The 12,820-nt window shown below is 39.5% G+C and overlaps 1 protein-coding gene across 5 annotated transcripts in view; it reads left to right on the forward strand.

Annotated features, from left to right (window-relative positions):
• Shal (Potassium voltage-gated channel protein Shal) overlaps positions 1-12,820 on the forward strand; it is a 635,870-nt gene that overhangs the window by 609,981 nt on the left and 13,069 nt on the right. The window contains exon 10 of one of the 5 annotated variants that reach the window (XM_065229083.1): positions 2,846-2,875. The exons of the other annotated variants lie outside the window; for them this stretch is intronic. Within the exon in view, the coding sequence (XP_065085155.1) occupies positions 2,846-2,857 (12 nt within the window). The 3' untranslated portion in view covers positions 2,858-2,875. The remainder of the gene's footprint in view (positions 1-2,845; positions 2,876-12,820) is intronic. 5 annotated transcript variants of the gene reach the window in all.

Below are 12,820 nucleotides of genomic sequence, written 5' to 3' on the forward strand. Positions count from 1 at the left end.
ACAGCCAGCGCCGCAACAACGGAGAATGTACCTTCTACTGGCCGTGCAGCTAAAACCAACTGACCATTATTTGCTATCAGCTCTTAACTTATGTGAATAACTGCTTTTGAACGCTCGCTCGCCTTTCGCCTGGAAATGTTAATAAATATAATGTAAAAGAGCAGCACACGAATCTCGACAGCACCAAAGGGCTACAGGGGAACCCCGACGAGGGTCGGTAGCAGTAATAGGAATCGGTTGAAGGGAACCATTCATTTTTATCCTTGAACACTGTATGCCGGACCCGGTCGGTAAATTTGACATTTTTACGAGCCTTATCCTGTGGTATATTAGATCATAAAGGGGGCAAAGAAATACGATCTTCAAATAATGTAGCGTCGTAAGAGAAAATCGTTGGATATTGACGTGCGATGTGAATGTTCACTTTGTCGGGTGGTGCAAAATTGCAATTCGAATAAATCACCGTGCGTCTCCTTGGAAGGGATAAAAAGCAACAGTCCAAAGTAGGTCACTCGGTGTGAAACATAAAAAGCGGAGTCGTATCGAGCGCACTGAATAAGGTCGTCCCGAGGGTCGTAAGATTTCCAACTTAGGAGATCTAATGCATGGAGATATTCGTATAACAAGTAGAAGCTCGGGTGAAACAAAAAAAAAATCTCTGGCAGCAAGTGCGAGATCGGGCTTCATAAACGTCTAAGTGGATTAAAATTTATTTTTAATTCTCTGTGATATCCCGCTGGGAGGGATTCGTGGCGGATGCTACGGAAAACTGCTGCTACAGTTAATTTGGCTTTTAAAGTTGGTGCTATTGCGGGGAAACTGACGACGAGCAGAGTGCGCATTTGGAGCCACCGGGGAGTGGAAGCTTGATGAAGGTTGATTTTCTTTGACCATGTGTTCGCAACTGCTTGTTTGGGAAAATTGGGAGAAGCACTGCTGCCAAGGATAGGCTTTAATCTGATGGAGAAAACTTTATTAAATTAAAGCGCCCATAATGTATAGAAGAAAAATGAGATCAGTTGTCTAGACCATTTTATGGTGTTCGAAATTTGAACCTGTAAGATATTGCATTAATCAAATTACGAGCACCAAGCTGAAAATTAACTCGACATTTTTTAAAAACGATATATCTCGGAGCCAACTCATCCGTTTTCTATACTGTTGGAATTGTTGCTGGCTACTTATAAAAAGCGGTATAACCCGAGGAGGAACCGATTGCTAATCGGTAACAAATTAATATCTTAATTTGGTATGATACCAGATTTTGGTATGCTTGTGGTATAAAACCTTGTTTTGATATTATTCAGTTATCGAAATATTTTGTAAAATATCAAATGAATACCAAAATAACAAAATGTGATCGTTCAGTTTTAAGACTAACACCTAAAAGAGTTATTGAATAGGTATTATTTCAAAGTGGCCTGGAGTCAAATTGACCCCAAGGTACAGACAAAGGGTTAGGGCACAGACAAACAGACATAACTCATTGAATATTTCTCAGTGTAAAACATCGTCGCTAAAACATAACCGCCATCTGTTGACTACACTTTGGTGGGCAATACGACGAACAGATGGCGGTAGTAGGTAAACCGTCAAACGCAATTGAATTGACTATGCGCGCCACAAGTGGCGGTGCTCCGAACTACAATACTTTTAAATTTACCGTTAAATGCTTGTTCGATGAACAACTTGCGAATGCTATGTGTGTTTATCTGTGGGTAAGGTATACTTTGGTGCAGGGTTTCGTAGAATATAATAAAACATTTGCTAAAAGGGAGCTGACAAAATCAAATTGTATGCGAGTAGCACTAAGCTTGAAATTCAAAGAAGAATATGAAGAAGAAGAAGAAGAAGAAGAGCTGGTATATTTCTCTCTCTCTCTCTCTTTCTCTTACCATTCCATTGTGAATCCATGATTTCCACACAAGCAAAACGAATGATGACCAGTTGAGCACTTAGTCCCAGTCATTACGGTCGATTAACTTTTCTCGTCTCGTCGTTTTGAGGCCAGCATGTCGAACTCAATCGAATGTATGTTAATAATTGGCCACTACCAAACAGAGATCCAATCAGAGTTTTGCAACACATTTAGTAATCACCCGAAATTCGCCGGGGGCTTCCGAAAATCTACTTAATTGGACAAATTACCTTCAGTGAATCGACGTCTAATATCCTGACCATTTGTAGCAGCACTTGACCTGACAGAATCCCTTCGAATCTGAATCTTGTACACGAATCAAACCCTCCAAAAAAAGCTCTAGTTCTCTACCACTTCGCTGTCAGAATGGTTCACTTCTAGAGGCGCTCCAACAGATCATCGTATTACTTCCGCTCCAGTTGCCTTTTCCGCTTCAACCATTTTGCTATCCGCTACCGGAGTAATTCAAGCGAAATCGTAAGGAGTGCTCTCCCCGGTGGAGCCAACGGCTCTCTATCATGTTTTTTTCTCTCTGTATATAATAAAGACGGTGCATTAAGGCTGCGTTCCATTTGGGAAATTTTCACTTAAATTTTACACTACGAAAATTATTTTAAATGTTCGAAAATCCCACTGTTACTTATTGGCCAATTTTCGAGAAGGTGATTGACAAAATTTAATGTCGGAAATTTAAGTGAAAATTCACTCAGCATTTCAAATGATTATAAATTTTATTTTTTATGTTTGAATATTTTCTTCAGCCCTCTTCGTATTCCTATAAATAGCAGTAAATAACTAGCGTGAAGGTAATTTTAAACGCAACGCTCAGCTGTTAAAGTTATCGTATAACCGAACCAATGCAACCATATAAACATATAAATAACTCATTCAAGCCCGAACATTAATGATGAACATTTTTCAAATTAGCCAAATCTATAATTGGACTTTCAGATACAGGTAGAGTTAGAGTTGCTTCCGGCATAGCCGATCGTTTTTATGTTAGTGTTTGTTCTTTTGGTGTTGCTAAATTTTCCTCTCAAAAGCAATGTCAATTTTGTAGATAAGTTCTTTCACTCTAGTTACCGGTAGAGAGTAATGTACAGCCACGGTACGATTAGGCAGCATTCCTAACTTACTTGCTGCAAATTGAATAGTTCCTGTAATGAATGGCAAAACGCTAGAGATCGTTGGCGAAGTAGATTTTGGAAGGTTTTTCAATGACAGCAATCGTAGGTACACATCACATGCTTCGCACTAGCTACTAAATCATGCATAGTAAAAAATAGTTGGCATCAACTGCTAAACCAAATAATCAATCACTCAAACACGAAATGAAAAATCCCGCTCACAGCACTAAAAAGCCCACTTGGACAAGCTGCAAAAAATGCACTATCAAAATAAACTAATTTGTGTGTACAATAACACTGCTGACAGGCTTTGACAATTCGACAGTTGATTGCACATGAGTAGTATAATCCAATCGTTTTGCAAATGCAAAAAAGAAATACACCCCATCTGTCAACATATTCAATCAACGATGGGGTTTCAGGGAAAATCCGTGAGGCTTCATTAAAATAACGTTCCCAACAGCAGGCATCCAGTTCTCGTAAATCTGCACTTTTCAAACCCTTCCACAGCATTGATGCGGCAAAACGAACAAGGACACGGAAAAAGCACAAATGCACGTCAAGTGCAGGGGGTGCTGCACTATCAATTGGTTCACACTCGTGTGCTGATGAGATGTGAGTCGATGTTATTCATTCATGGGATGCATAAAAATATGAGCAATCAGCATTGTTACAGCGAGCATTTGTATGGCAGTTGAGCGAGAGAAGAAGAAAAAAAAATACCGATTCGAAACGATTAAAGCACGACAAACATGATCATTATCGGCAGTAATTGGCTGTTGATGGGGATTTTGAGACCTGGGATGCGGATGCAAGTGCGAGTGGAATCATTATGTAGGATGTTTGTAAAGGCTATCGACAACTGTAGCTGGATTTAATGTTTTTTTCAGGATCTTAGGGTGGATCCTTCATAAATAAATTTGATGTTTGTCCTTTATATATAAGACGAATTAAAATAACGTGGAATAACTTGTTCAGACTATAACATGTTACAAGGGTGTTATAATGATTATAAATATGAAAAACTTGATGACGTTTAAAGATTGTACTCGAAAAAAATGCAACACTTTCTTTTGTGTATAACTTTTTATTGCATGGGTAAAAATTGATGAAGTTTTGAGTAAAACTAGTTTAGAGTGTAATGTTTAAATCTCGTCACAATCTGTCAAGTGGTTATTGAGATAGCTTCAAAGCAAGAAGTGCTTCGACAAACAATTATGGGAGCTGTCGTGGAAAATCCAGACCAGTCCTACAGGTGGATCGCGAAACAGTTTGGAATCGACAATTCAACCATGTCCCGTGGGGTAAAATCGTTCAAGGAGACCCAAACGACCCAGCGGCGAGCTGGCAGCAGAAGAAAACCGAAGAAGACCGACCCCGTGAACGCAAGGAAGCTAACATAACATAGCTAACATATGTTTATTTATTCCCTGAGAGTTTCAAAAATATCCGAATTTAAATAAATTTTGGTGATCTTTATAACATGGTATAACTCTATGGTCTGAACATAGCATAAGTTTGAGGAAAGTACGTTAAAATTAATTCCAGATGAATCTACAAATGGCCGTCATGATGACCGACTAACTGTATCTTACTTAACATTGTATAGAGCAATCATCTCGGGCACTACAGCAAACATGGGGCAAAAGTTTCTGTGTAGTATTTTTGGCCAGAGCTTGAAGTTTGGAAGTGATAATGAGATCCAACGGAAAATAGGTTTCAATAGCGATCCACATTAAATCCACGCATTTGAAGTTTGGAAGTGATAATAAGATCCATTCCTTAAATTTACTCATCTGCTGTATAATATTTCAAAACTGTCAACAGTTGTGAAAGAAAGGATTATTCTAACAAGAGCTGAAGAACCATTAACATTTACGATACCAACATGATTACAATATAAAATTACTCCAGTTCAGCCAACAAACATCTCTGCCACTTCAGAGAAGTTCCTAGAGATGATCAGGAAAGTTCCAGGGAACTTCATTGTCCCTCCAAGGAAATTTCCAACGGAAGCATAATGCAAAGGGAATTTTAACAAAATTGTATGTAAATTTTAAAGCTGTTTAAATACAGCTTTGTTCTGAGGGAACTTCAGAAAGTTTCCCAGGAACATCCTTAAATTTCTCTTGAAACCATGGTTGTTTCCCCTCACTTCGCTACAAACATTTTTAATGGTACGCTGGAGTCGCTTTTCACGCGGGGGAAAAAACGCGTGAAGAAAACCGCATAAATTCCGAAATCCGCGTAAATTTCAAATCCACGTAAAAAAAAAAACGCGTAAAAAATGTGTAAAAACCGCGTAAAAAGTGACTCCAGTGTATTTTGCTCTTGTATATTACAAGAAGAAGTTGAGAAATATAGGTTGGATACATAAAACCTGTCAATTTAGCTATTTGAAAGTCACAATCAATGATTTTATGATTCATATGCGTTCATTCAGAGTGAGCGCTCATGAAACATAAAATCGCTGATTGTGATACTCTGAAAGTGAATTTGACAGGTTTTATGAGTCGAACACATACTTGTTAACCTCTTTTTGTAACTTGTTTATAATATCCCATTTTGGAAAACAAATTCCACAGTTGAGTGAGTGGAAGCAACCCTGCCCTTAGAAAATTCTATGAAGTTCCTTCGAAACTTCTATGAAGTTCCTTCGAAACTTCTATGAAGTTCCTTCGAAACTTCTCTGAACTTTCTTCGAATCTTCTCTGAAGTTCCAACAATACTGAACTTCTTTCGAAACTTCTCTGAAATTCTGTCAAAATCTCTTTGAAGTTCCTTCGAAACTTTAAATTTTCCAGAAGATCTTTCGAAACTTCTCAGAACTTCTTTCGAAACATCTCTGTAGTTCCATCGAAACATCTCTGAAGTTCCTTTGAAACTTCTCAGAAGTTACTTCAAAACTTCTCAGGAGTTGCTTCTAAACTTCCCAGAAGCTCCCTCAAAACTTCTCTGAACTTCTTTTGAAACTTCTCTGAAGTTCCTTCGAAACATCTCAGAAGTTCCTTCGAAACTTTTTAGAAGTTTCTTAGAAACTTCCTTCGAAGGATCTCTAAAGTTGCTTCGAAACTTCCCAGAAGATTCCTTAAAACTTCTTTGAACTTCTTTCGAAACTTCTCTGAAGTTCCATCCAAACTTTTCTGAAGTTCTTTCGAAACTTCTCAGAAGTTACTTCGAAACTTTCCAGAAGCTCCCTCAAAACAAGGGTTGAGTGGAAGCAACCCTGCCCTTAGAAACTTCTATGAAGTTCCATCAATACTTCTCTGAAGTTCCTTCAAGGGAGACGTACCAGCCCAGGGCTGAAAGCCTCCTTAATAAAGATATAAAAAAAGATCCTTCAAAACTTCACATAAGTTCCTTTAAAACTTCTCTGAACTTATTTCGAAACTTCTCTGAAATTCCGTCAAAACCTCTCTGAAATTTCTTCGATACTTCTTAAAAGTTGCTTCGAAACTTCCCAACAGATCCCTCAAAACTTCTCTGAACTTATTTCGAAACTTCTCTGAAGTTCCATCGAAACTTTTCTGAAGTTCATTCGAAACTTCACAGAAGTTACTTCAAAACTTATCAGGAGTTGCTTTGAAACTTCCCAGAAGTTCCCTCAAAACTTCTCTGAACTTCTTTTGAAACTTCTCTGAACTCGAAAACTTCCTAGAAATTCCTGCAAAACTTCTCAGAAGTTGCTTCGAAAATTCACTGAAGTTCCTTAGTAACTTCCTTCGAAGGTTCTCCAAAGTTAATTCGAAACTTCTCTGAACTTTCTTCGAATCTTCTCTAAAGTTCCTTCAAAACATCCTAGAAGTTCCCACAAAACTTCTCTGTTTGTAGGTTCCCATTTCAAAAAATATTTTTATAGCGAAGTAGTTGGAAGCAACCCTGCCTTTTGAAACTACTCTGAAGTTCCTTAGAAACATCTCTGAACTTTCATTGAAACTTCTCTGAAGTTCCCTTGAAACTTCCCAGAAATTCCCTCGAAACTTCACAGGGGAGCCTCTTAACTTCTCAGAAGTTTCATCAAAACTTCATAGAAGTTCCCTCAAAACTTCTCTGAACTTCTTTTGAAACTTCTCTGAAGTTCCAAATAAACTTCTCTGAAGTTCCTTCGAAACATCTCAGAAGTTCCTTCAAAACATCTCAGAAGTTACTTCGAAACTTCTTAGAAGTTTCTTAGAAACTTCCTTCGAAGGATCTCTTAAGTTGCTTCGAAACTTCGAAGGATCTCTTAAGTTGTTTCTCAGAAGTTTCATCAAAACTTCATAGAAGTTCCCTCAAAACTTCTCTGAACTTCTTTTGAAACTTCTCTTAACTTTTTTTGAAACTTCTCTTAACTTTTTTTGAAACTTCTCTGAACTTCTTTTGAAACTTCTCTGAAATTCCATAGAAACTTCCCAGAAATTCCCTCGAAACTTCACAGAAGCTCCCTCTTAACTTCTCAGAAGTTTAATCAAAACTTCATAGAAGTTTCCTCGAAACTTCATAGAAGTTCCCTCGAAACTTCATAGAAGTTCCCTCGAAACTTCTCAGAAGTTCCCTCGAAACCTCTCAGAAGTTCTCAAGGCACTTCTTTCTTGAGAAGTTCTCAAGGCACTTCTTTGATGTTCCTTTGAAACTTCCCTGATGTTTCCTCAGATTTTTGCTGAAGTCAGGACTTCCCAGTAGTTTCTCCGTAACTTTCCTGAAGTTCCCTTGGAGTTTCTTGAAGATTTATTTTAACTACGCTAAAGTTTCCTTTGGACTTTCCAGAAGTTTCAGTGGAACTTACCTGAAGCTTCTTTAAAACATCCCAAATGTTCCCTACCTGAAGTTTTGTTAAAGGTCTTTCGGAACCCTCTTGGAGTACCCAAAATTTTCCAGAAGTTCCCTCGGAGATATGACCATGTTAATTTTCCGGACAGTAAACCTATGGCAAAGCAAAGGCTAAAATCATTACCCTGAGCTTTATGAGAACGTAAAGAAGCAAATTACCAAGGATGAGATGTTTGGTTCAGATCCCAACAGAGTGTGGTACCTACCCCTGGGTGTCATTATGCACCCCTACAAGCCTGACAAGGATCGCTTAGTTTGAGATGCAGCGGCTACTGTACGAGAACAATCACTCAATTCAACCCTACTGCCTACACCAGTTCAAAATCCGACCAGAAAACAAGTAGGCATCACGGTTCCTGTTTCGAAACGATCCATCCATGATCCCGGACATATATGTGATGGACGTTGCAACGTTTGGCACCACTTGTTCACCTTCTGCTGCGCCGTTCATCAAAACAGAAATGCAAAGGACTTCCAAGACCTGTATCCAAAAGCAGCTTTCGCCATAGTCGGCAACCACTATGTGAACGATTGACTTGGCCATCTGGGTACCATCGAGGAAGCGGTAGAGATAGCGCTGCAAGTGAGGACTGTTCACACCAAGACAGGATTTCACATTCGCAACTGGATGTCCAGCTCTAAAGATGGTCTTGCACAGGTCGGGGACTCGGCAGGAGAACCAGTGAAATGATTCAAAGCATACCATTATCCGACATCCGAACGGGTGCTGGGAATGAGCTGGTTACCAGATACGGACGAGTTTTTCTTTGCTGGACTGTTTCGATAGGAATTAGCACCAATTCTACAAGGTCTGCGTGGTCCATGGCAAGATACTAATTCTAAATGTATGGCGGTTCAACATCGGATGGGATGGTGAAATCAACAACGAACTGTTTATATTCTATTTAGTGAAGAAGCGGCTGCATATTTTCGCATCATGGATAGAAGTCAAGTTCGTTGCATTTTGATTTCGTCAAAAACAAAAGTTGCCCCACTAAAGCCACTTTCTGTCAGTTACAGTCAGTTGAGGAGAACCATTCATTGCGAATCAAGCGGCGGACCTTTTGGTGCGATTCAAGCACCTTTCTGGCTTAATTGCAGTCGGACCAACGTAAATAGCGACAATTCCTAGCATTTCGTGTAGCAAAATACTCGATACTACGACAACGAGTGAATGGCGAACATGTCCGATCACACGGTGGAATGTTGCTGACGATGCCACTAAATGGGAGGATGGATTACGGCTCGACAACGGTAATCGTTGGTTCCACTGACCTGATGTCTTGTAGAAACCTCCAGATGTGTGGTCACAACATCAGCTTCTACCCTTTCAATCCCAGTCGGCACCGCCGGGATTTTCTGAGGCATAACATCTCTGATCACGGAAGTAAAGCCGTTGGTCCCCGGTTCATGAGTTGATGAGTTGATAGGGTCCAGGTGTGGGAGCTGCATCCCTGGCGTCGGTAGCATTGGTGCTCAGCACGGAAAACAAGATCGACGGAAAACTAATCAAGGAAAAAAAATCAGCTTCTACTCACATAGACGGCCGAGGAGCTGCGACCAGTCCACAGTCATCGAGAGAACGTGATCGAATAGATGGTGAACTTCAGGCAATTTTTAAAGTGGGAATGATGCCAGCGGACCATCGCTAACGTCCATCGTTTCATCGATCAGCTATAATGAAAACGACGCAGAGAAGCATCCAATGTTTTGGAGTTGCTGGCACGAGGAGAACTTCAGCGAGCGGAAGCGACTATATGCAGGCTGGCTCAGAAAGAAGAATTCACGGATGAGGTCATCTTGACGCAGAGAAACCAACAACTCCCTTCGGCGGAACAGCATCGGCTGGATAAATCCAGCAAGCTCTTCAAGTTATCAGCTTTCCTGGATGAACAAGGCGTGGTGAAAATGGACTTCAAGTGTCCCATCGTGCTACCTAAGAACCGCTACGTAACTCAACTTATCGACGACTGGAGACTGCCGTGAACGGAATGCGGCAGAAATTTTACTTGTCGGAGATGAGAGTGATTTTTCTCTAGGCTGGAAAGTGTTCTACGTGGTGCAAGGTGTTAAAAGTGGCACCATGAACTCCTAGAATGGCACCGTTACAAGAGGCAAGGAACTCTCCGTACGTGAAGCCGTTCAGTTTCGTTGGAGTTGACTACTTCGGCCTGCTACAGGTTACACAGGGTCGACGCGTGGCAAAGAGATGGGTCGCACTCTTCACCTGCTTGACCATTCGGGCAATCCATCTTGAACTGGTATCCAATCTGTCGATGGAGTGCTGTAAAATGGCAATACGACGATTTATAGCACGGAGGGGGTCCCATCGAAATTTTAGAGCGATAGAGGGATGAACTTCGTTGGAGTTAGCGGCGACCTACGAGAGCAAGTACGAGGAATCAACAAGAACTGGGCAACGACGTTCACAAACACTGTTACCCAATGGCACTTCAATGCACCATCTGCACCTCACATGGGTGGGGGTCTTAGGAACGCATGGTTTAGTCGGTGAAGTGTGCGTTAGCATCGCTGTCTAACGAACGTAAGCCCAACGAAGAAACTTTAGTCACTTTGCTGGTCGAGGCTGAATCACTGGTGAATTCTAGACCATTAACATATATGCCACTCGAAATGACAGAGCACGAAGCCCTAACTCCAAACTGATTTTTGATGTTGAGAACTAGCGGGGTCATTCAACTTCCAAGCCAACTTTATGGAGATAAATCTGCGCTTCGATCCAGCTGGAATTTGTACCAGTGACTGCTGGATCCATTCTGGTCCCGCTGGATCAAGGAGTACCTTCCCACCATCACCAAACGAACGAAAGGGGTTTGTTGAGACCAAACCGGTCGAGACCGGTGATATACTGATCATCGTAGACAATCATCTCCGGAACGGCTGAACCAGAGGACAATTATTGAGCGTATTCCTGGGGCGTTATCTCCTGGAATATTTCAGCGTCCAGTTGGCTGTTCTGGAAGTGGCTGATACCGGCCGAATAATTAACAGCGGGGCAGATAATACCAACTACGGAGTGTCAACACGATCGACTCACGATCAGCAACTGATCATCCACAAGTCCGTAACCCACTCAGTATATCCAGATCGCTCGCGAGACACACCTCACGTTATACTAGGCACAAGTTAATTTAATAATTCTTACCCAGGACTAGAACACAAAAGGGACTACGACTGATTTATATACTTTATTAAAGCTAATTATTCTTAACCTAACATAACTAGCTTAAACTTATCTAAAACTAATGAACTACTATGCTTACGGGCTACTTATTGTAAATTTAACACTAATTGAATTAAAAATTGAATTGCAGCTAAAAGCAAACTCCATAAAAACCGAGTTTCGCTAACTGGCTGGTCCGAAACCTCATCACCTGTCGCAACAGTTTTTTTTTTATTTGTTTGAATTTTAAGGTTTATTATGGATTTTTTTGTGAAAACCAAAATTTTGTTTTAGGAGTATTTTTTTTTAAAGCTTATTAGTTCCCTACAATTCTTTTTGAGTAAATTTTTCTCTTCAACCAACTGTTTTCGTGCCACATTTTTTTCACAATTTGTGAACGAAAGAATATTGGCCGTCTTCTACAATTAGTCTTGAATCAAAATAATCATTTCACCTGCGGAAAATATTTTGTCTATTATACTGAAAATATTAGCCAAGAGTCATCCAAATTTAAGATAGTCGAGTTAGGTGACCAACCGTTTGGGTGTGGAATCGGTCAGCAATGTCAGCACAGAAAACGATTTAAAAGGTATCATATATTGTTTTCTGTCCAGCAGATACATAAAATAGCAATCTAACAATTTGTTTAAAAAAAAGACCACATTTTTTATCAATTTTAATGTGTCCATGGTTTTTAATGTTGCAAAAGTTTGCATTTTTTCATTTTTTTAAATTAAACAAGGACATTTTTTAGTTATTTAAGTTCTTAAAACTTTTAAGAAATTTTTACTCAAAATTGATAAATTAAATATTACCGTTTATGTTTTTTTCTAGAAAGATTCTATTTTTTTACAACTGTGTCCCAGACATCATGGCCAAAATAACGGGTAGATTAAATTGTAGTCCTTACAGTGTTTAAGACTGAGAAATCCGTTTAACCAAGTACAGTATGCTGAACGTTTTAAATACTTCCAGAGCTATTATGAAATCCTCTAAACTTCTACAAAATAGGGAGAATTTCTATGAAGTTCATTGAACTTTTAAAAAACCTCAGTACTATGCCCTAGCAGCACAATTGTCACTGAACAGTGGCGTTTACTTATATGTGACTTTTTAAAGTCACAATTAAGTTGCAGCAACTTATTATGATGGATGTGTGTTGCTTGGGTGAAGTTTTGCGAAGTTTCTCGAAGTGCTACGTATGTAATTCTCGTGACCAAGATCTTTGAACTGCCTATTAACATCGCTGCACTCCTGCAAAGTATTCTGAACTTTTTAGAAGCTCGTTGATTTTTTGCAAAATTTTTTGAAGTTCTACAAAGTTTCCGGAATTTTCACGGAATTTCCTTATCTATTTATGTTAATTGAACTTAATAATAACAAAGCCCAGATAACCAGAATGCACGTATATTCAAAGTTGTTTCTGATTGTTAACTTAATCATAATGCGATGTATGTCATTCTTAAATGCGATGTAGACTTTAACTGTATCTATTTACGATACTGTCTGTACATTATTATACGACTTCTGGTTGCCTGGGAGGTTTTTGAAAATCAAACAAAATTTCCTTAGCTATAACAAGGTTTCCCAACTTCTATGAAGATCCCATTTCATATGCGACATACTTGAAGGTCAGCAGCAAACTTCTTATACATTCATTGAACTGCGTTGAAGTTCTGAAAAAAATTTAGAAGTGCAGCACTTCAGAAAATTCAGCAAAGTTTATAAAAGTCTAGCAAACTTCGTAGGAGGTTATTAAACTTCGTAGAACTTGAAACAAGA

Source organism: Ochlerotatus camptorhynchus, unplaced genomic scaffold (genome assembly GCF_037179485.1).
Source record: "Ochlerotatus camptorhynchus isolate MF236.1 unplaced genomic scaffold, CSIRO-AGI_Acam_v1.1 ptg000307l, whole genome shotgun sequence".
In the NCBI taxonomy this organism is placed as follows: domain Eukaryota; kingdom Metazoa; phylum Arthropoda; class Insecta; order Diptera; family Culicidae; genus Ochlerotatus; species Ochlerotatus camptorhynchus.